At 35.6% G+C, this 7,295-nt stretch overlaps 1 protein-coding gene across 1 annotated transcript; it reads left to right on the top strand.

The window, feature by feature from the left end:
- Positions 1 to 4,900: 4,900 nt before the first annotated feature.
- On the top strand, positions 4,901 to 7,049 carry LOC116121175 (sodium/calcium exchanger NCL1-like). The gene is made up of 4 exons (XM_031407123.1): positions 4,901 to 4,943; positions 5,798 to 6,051; positions 6,144 to 6,455; positions 6,592 to 7,049. The coding sequence occupies exons 1-4, from the start codon at positions 4,901 to 4,903 to the stop codon at positions 6,838 to 6,840; spliced, it is 858 nt and encodes a 285-aa protein (XP_031262983.1). The 3' UTR covers positions 6,841 to 7,049.
- Positions 7,050 to 7,295: the final 246 nt, after the last annotated feature.

The raw sequence follows: 7,295 nt of genomic DNA, 5'->3' as shown, positions 1-7,295 counted from the left end.
ACGACGATGGGTGTGGTTCCTAGCAGAAAACATGACGTTGGTGGTTCATGGTAGATCTTGATCGATGGTGGTGGTTCTAAGGTGGCATACAATGAACGATTAACGATGGTATTGTGATGATGGTTTGCTTTTGTGATGATGGTGGCAGTGGAAGATGGTTTGTGACGGTCGGTTTTGTTTTGTGATGATAAAAGAAAATGGTGATGGGTGGTGGCTGTGCGTTTCTATTGTGATGATGGTGGAATAATGTGTTTGGGTGGTGTTGTGGGGTTGTTTTCTGATTCAGGTGAAAGGTCATTTGGACAATGTGCGGTGGGTTTGTTTTGTATTTGCAAGTGGAAGATTGCATTTGCAGGTGGAAGATCGTTTGTAGGTGGAAGGTCGGACAATGCGAGGTGGGTTTGTGTTGTTGGAATTGAGAGGAAGATGGTTTCTCACGGTGGATTTGGGAATTGAGAGGAAGATGTTGTGACGGTGGTGAATGGGCAGCCAAACAAACAGACAAGACAAAAAAAAAGGAAGAAAGAAAAGAGACCGCAAAATCCGTACGCACGGTCACATGTGTCAGAATCAGATTTGAAAATTACTGTTTGCTGAATATAAAACAAACACATTTTGAAAATAGGATAAGGAATAGGGTTGCAAATAAACAAACAACGCACCCTTGATACAGAAAAAAAGATGTGTTAATTTAAATTACTGACGTAATCCAATTTTTGTCTCATTTCACCCTTGAATAATTAACATTTCAGAAATAAACGCCTTCTTTGTATGTCTATCAAGTGCAATTAGCCCAACTAGGCAAATGTCTTTTACCCCTTACAAGTTGAGAATTGGTTGAAAAACCTGCAGCACAATAAAGTTAAAATTTAATAAAATATCTCAACCACTCAAGATGATTGTCGGTCGTCGGCAACCAAAGTGGGCAATCATCGAAAAGGGCACGACGATCGGAAGATGGCGTTCCCACTTTAGATTCATGGTCATTTTGGCCAGAACCATCGGGGGAATGCTAGGGTGCATGCTCCGTTCCGCGAATGGTCGGACAATGGCAGGTTATCTTGAGGTGGTGTAGGGTATTTTGTTAAATTTTAAAATTTTATTGTGGCTAAGGGGGTTAGCTGAAATTATCAAATGTTTATGAGGTAAAATTAATAATCTAAATGATAAAAAACAATAAAAATATTATAATATTATGATTATTAAAAAAGGGCATAATTATGTAAAAGGGTCTCCTAAAATCGTTATGACCCAACCGACATATAATTATTATAACACAATCAACTAAACATAATAACTCTAACATTTCGTTAATCTCAAATGTAATCAACTAAAATATATAAGATAACATTTCCGGTTTACTCTTCCAAAGTAACTACTCACTAGGATTGATTCTTTCAGTACTAAATCTTCCCTGAACCAAAGCCCTTTTAAAGGAATGATGCATGTGTCATAAAAAATGAAATGAAAAAGCAAATATGACAAAGTTAATTTATAATTAGAATGATTTGTATGTCAATTAGAAAGGATAATATCATACGATGTGTTGGTAGGAAGTGGTGAAATGTATTTGTACAATATAATATTATTCATCATCGTATCCAATAATAATAGCCCAATACGGACAATTGTAAAACTCTTGTTTGGCATCGAAAGTTATATCTGGAAAAAACTAGAAATAGCACCTAACCTAATCTGCCATCACGTAAAATCAAAGTGTACGTGGGATATTCTAAGAACTTAGATATATCGTATAGCGTAAAGCGAACTCGTGAAGCCTGTACCTAACCTACTAGGGTCTGCAATTGAATTATTAAAATCAAGTTATCTCCACTCCACTAGTACTTTGGATTTTGAAGAATGGTTATATACATTATAGACAACCATATGGGGTACTGTAGCTTCGCTTCACCATTGATTACATTTCAAATTTATGTTTTTGATCGATTGAATTTTATATGATTAAGAATGACAACTATGGGTTGCACTTTCAGATAAATACAGATTTTAAGAACAAATAATTGGTTGTGAGAGGATAGTGTAATTCATAGGTGACTAAAATATAGTTGCTTAAAGTCGGAGTCAATGGATTGTGCTGAAATACAGTTAAATAAAATGGTTTAGATTTAAGGTTTCGCAAACAAGGGCGACGAGTATGGAACAAAAAATCTGTTCATAATCCACCTTGCAGTTCTTTTATATTTCATCATAAGTCTTTATAAACACGCCTGAGACTGCATGTTTTCTCATACTAATCAACCATTTCGGGAGGAAGGCTAGCAGCTGCGTTGTTTTAGGTTTTACTCCCCCCTGCTTTATACGGAAGTAGTCGTTCGATAAACAAAAAAATCAATCTTTTATCCGAGGCATGAATCGAACGGACCATGCGTCCAAGCCTGGAACTCTAACGAGATTGGAACAACAGTGACTTGTGAGCCAGTTTACAGCTTCTTACCTTGCTCATCCACTTCTGGGGTCAGCTATTCATGTGGTAGTATATGAATGTTGCTGTCTTTGCTAGCAAACATTCAAAGTGGATCAAACATCGTCTTTCAAATGTTGGAACTGGTAGATCTTGGTGCAAAGTTGTTCAACGTACGTGGATGTTTCCTCAAATCATTATGGTATCGGTAAACTCCTTTACCTAGAGTACTGTATCTTGGACGCTTCTTTGGTTTAAATGGGTTCAACTCAATAACAGAATGCCAAAATTGTGATGCTTTTCTCTTCTCATGAAATATTCAACTGCAGCAGTAAAAAACATCTATGCGAACTTCTGTTGATTTTTCACATTCACAGCCTTTTTCAATGTAATGTGCGTAAGGGTATATTTGTTTATCTCGATCACCAGTTCTAATATTAGTACTTATTATTACTTTTTAAGCTCGTTCAATGGTTAATGAAGCACATTATTTAATTTTAGTGTAGCTATAAATTTAGGAAGGTGAACGTTTGACCACTTGTTAGTGTGGAACCAGTATACTGCGTCACATAATTTCTTCTGTCATAATGTGTTCCAAAAAGATATTGGACTTGTGTCAAGTTAGTAGATTTGGCAAGGATATTTGCTCATTTTTTTTTTTTCTTATCATAAGTTCTTAAGAGTATGTACTAATCTTGAGTCATTTTTCAAATTACTAAAACATTATTAAAAAAAAATATCTTTTTTTAGAGAAAAAAATTTTGCACGTTTAACGAGTAAGAGTATGGTATACGAGATGTTAGAAATTGGAAAAAGGAATAAACCTAACTGTTATTTGGAAGAAAGATAAGCTTGCTATATATAACTTAACAAGATTACGGAATTGAAAATGTCACCATCGGACCAACTTCACACTAAACCAACTTTTTAAAACCCAGCACACAGCAAACAGTAAATATCCCAGTGTCAATAGTGAGACATGAACATTTCAACTGACTGGTACTTTACTATTTTTCTAGGCAACCTGTTTTTAATTGATGTAGCGTAATATTATGAATCATCAAGGTTTTGTAGTGAGTTTATCTCACAAATTTAAAAAGAATCAACTAAATGGTATCCAGTGTTGCTAAATTTAGGTAGGCAATATCTGATTTTTGCGCATTTTGTCTCAATATTCAAGTTACCTACCCATCATCAGTGCCCACTACGATCATTTCCAGTATTGTAAGGACCGTCAATGAATGCTAGTTTAGAATACGGTTATGCAATTAACTGCGCGATTTTAAATTAAACAAAAACAGTAAATGGACAATTTATCCACCACACCACAGGTTTCCGATGACACTTTTCAATCACAAACCATTTGCAAAAATTACCACTTTTTACACTCCAAAGTTAATAGTCGTTGATACCTCAAAATATATCTACCGTATCAACTTTCTTACGCTTGCATTTGAAAGTTATGGAGCAGTTAGATAAGAGGGGTTTTTTAAAGAACAGGCCAATGGGACGAAGATGATAAACGAATGAATATTCGCCGCGAAATTAGTTAAAAAAACAGGAAACTCTTTAGCTATTGCGGGTGGCCGACAATTATCGAGAAATTCAGGTGTTAGAGTGAGAGAGTTCTATAGAGGAGGAGACCAAAGATTCAAATAGTGGTGAGGAGAGAATTTGCGCTATTGGAATCAGGCTTTGGGTAGTAACGGCATATTTAACTTTAGGTGAAAAAATGGTATTTTGAAACATTTTAAGTGGGCGAACGTGGCATTAAGACAACCCTGGGTGGGAAAAAGGGGTTTACCTCTAGCAGGAAAAGCAAAACTTATCCAAATTTTCCATATTATCAACAAATAGCTAGGGTTTAATTTAGTGAAATACTCAGCTCTAAGCGTTACCCAAAAAGTAGAATTTTTTGTAAGCAAACCCTAATATTGGGGAGCATATGATTGAAAAAAGAAAGAGACGAAGAACATAAGGTATTAGAAGGTTATATAAGCAACATCGAGTTGATCGGAAAAGAAACAGAGAATGTGTCTTCATCTTCTCTAATAGTTTAACTATAGGTTTGTATCCCAAGGGATGATGCAATGCGTTAGTTATTGCATTTAAAAAAACGTAGTTCTGTGGAGGCTTGACGGCGTGATTTCAGTTGATATCTTAATGTTTAATCAGGTCATGAACTTTGGAATGAAAATTATTCATAGGCACCCAAGTATATAGTCAGTAGATGTCAATGAATGTACAATGGTAATGTTTATCCAAGCATTCCATGTGTTTATACTCTAATCTGTTTTATATATAGTTCCATTTCAAATTATGTAATTAATATGTTCAGGTTAATCACAGTGATCGGCGTCTCAGGAGATTCACGTCACGATTCAATCAATGCCCAATGGGAATGGCCATGCTGCAGGATCAAGGGGGGCTATATGAACTCACTTGTGAGTTGGGGTTCTGTTGTTGCTTTTGGTAGCTATGGATCTTTCCGATACTTCAACTTCAGAAAATGCAACTGCCGGTCAGACACATACGACGGCTTCAGCTTCATCAAATTCAGATAACAAAAAAACCTGACGTTTAACAGGTATAATCTTACTCTCATATTTTCTCTTAATTAAAAAAACGACATCTTGTAAATTAAATAAATTGAGACAGATAATTGCTTTTATTTATGCAGGTTATGGTGTAGAACTGTAAGGAGACGAGGGGTACAATTCACATGATCATGCTTCTATTCAATGATCCCAGCTTCTTATTCTCAGCTATGCAAACAAAAAGTGACAATTCACAACTGGGGCACGACTTCCGTCCTAATTTCTCTCATATAAACGTAATTTTCTCATCTGCATACTGGATGTATCAGGTAAAATAAGAAAAGCGAATAGATCCGCGCGCAATTATATGGACGTTGTCATAGTTATAGTCAAAGAACGAAGTATGACTAGAAGTACAACAAATTTAAAAAGGGGATTTGTAGTATTATGCTTAAACAACGTTTTATCCGCACGAGCTTTTCGACAATGCATGATTTCGATACTCCAAAGTTTACGAAGTAACATCTATTCTATAATCTAAAAAAAAAAAAGAAAAAAGATGGTTGCGCAGGGTGTTCTCAGCCATGGATAAAAAGAAGAACTAGAATTAACGTTGAATAAATTTGTATACAGAAGAAAAAATAGGCGCCTTCTTGCCAGAGAAATGGCCAAACCTAATGTAAACTTATGAAAGAGTAAGTTTTGTTGATTTATACCCAGATCTTGAGACGATCTATGCCGGAAACAATGTTTCAGGCATCAACCTTTAACCCTGTGAGCTTCAGGAGTCGGCTCTGATCCAGTTAGCGAATAATAGTCTTTCCTAATAAATTTGCAGATTGTTTCGCAAGGTTGACAAGAGTGGTTGATGAGTATATATCGAATGATGAACTGAGAGCACTGATCCTGGGAATACAGTTTGAAGAAGTGGGCTTGGATGAGGAGGATTTCGCAACAAAGGTGATGGAAGAGTTTGATATCTCAGGAGATGCTCATATTAATGAGAAAGAGTTTGTTAATGGTCTCTCAAAATGGCTTACAAAGGGTAATAACTCCAACAAGAAAGCGAAATCTTCTAACACCGAGTCACAGGTACATATGTAAACCCACGTTTATATGGTATACATGATATGTTTATTTAAATTAGTGTAATCAAATTGCAATATATCCTAATTGAACTGCAGTTACAGAATACTAGTGAAGAGAATAAGAGTCTGCTAGCTCAGAAAAAGGAAAGCAAGAGTACGGCTGATGATAAATCCTGGTGGAATTACATTAAAGCTGCTATTCTAGTGATTGCAGGAACCACAATTACAATAGTGATTGGGACACCCCTCATGCAAACGGTGCAAGAATTCTCCACTTCTGCAAACATTCCTTCATTCGCGGTCTCATATGTAGTGATACCTCTGGCTTTGGGCTACAAACAGATGCTTTTAGTCATTAAATCTGCTGGAGAGAAAACAGAAAAGGCTGCCTCTTTAACATTTTCTGAGGTTAATCAAATTATTTCCCTCTTTCATTCAGATATTCAATTGATCATTTGATGAATGGAAAAACTTAAAGGAAAAGAATCAATATAGCTACTTTTCTAATCTGTTGGTGGTCTGATAAGTGAAAGCTTTTGTGCAGCTTTATGGTGGAGTATTCATGAATAACATAATGGGTTTAGCCATCTTCTTGCTGCTTGTTTACATAAGAGATTTGACCTGGGATGTGTCGGCAGAAGTTCTGGTTATTTTAGTAATTTGCACTGCGATGGGGTTATTTGGGAGCTTCACCACCAAGATTCCATTTTGGACATGCATAATAGTATATCTTCTGTACCCCATATCTCTGCTTCTGCTTTACATTCTCACTGAAGTTCTTGGTTGGGCTTAAGCAAGCAAATTAAGATATTAATTAACAAAGAATAATTGAAGGCAAGCGAATTCCAAAATTTGAAAAAAAATTATGTACTGAACAGTTTACTAGAGGAGTATGTTTCCAATCAAGTACATGTTTATTTTGTTTCTGCATTCACAACAATCATTGTTTCATCCAACCATAAAGCAATCAAAGTTTTGTCTTTTTAATTTAATTTAAACACATATTAACATATTAGTCACGTTGATTTTTTAACCATTAATTTCTGGCATATTTTGCATTATTGGTAACTTCCCTCTTGATAATTCAAATAGTTCACCGCGATCTACAACGTCAAAACCAATGTATGTAGAGATCATATAATTATATATCCTATCGTGTAAACTTACTTTATTATGGTATCGAAATCACGTTTGTTTAAGGTGATGTTGGGTTTGAATCCAACTGCAAGTCAAGTGTGAGGGAGAATA

Source organism: Pistacia vera, unplaced genomic scaffold (genome assembly GCF_008641045.1).
Source record: "Pistacia vera cultivar Batoury unplaced genomic scaffold, PisVer_v2 Contig97, whole genome shotgun sequence".
NCBI classification, from domain to species: Eukaryota; Viridiplantae; Streptophyta; class Magnoliopsida; order Sapindales; family Anacardiaceae; genus Pistacia; species Pistacia vera.
This window is presented reverse-complemented; position numbering and strand designations above follow the sequence as displayed.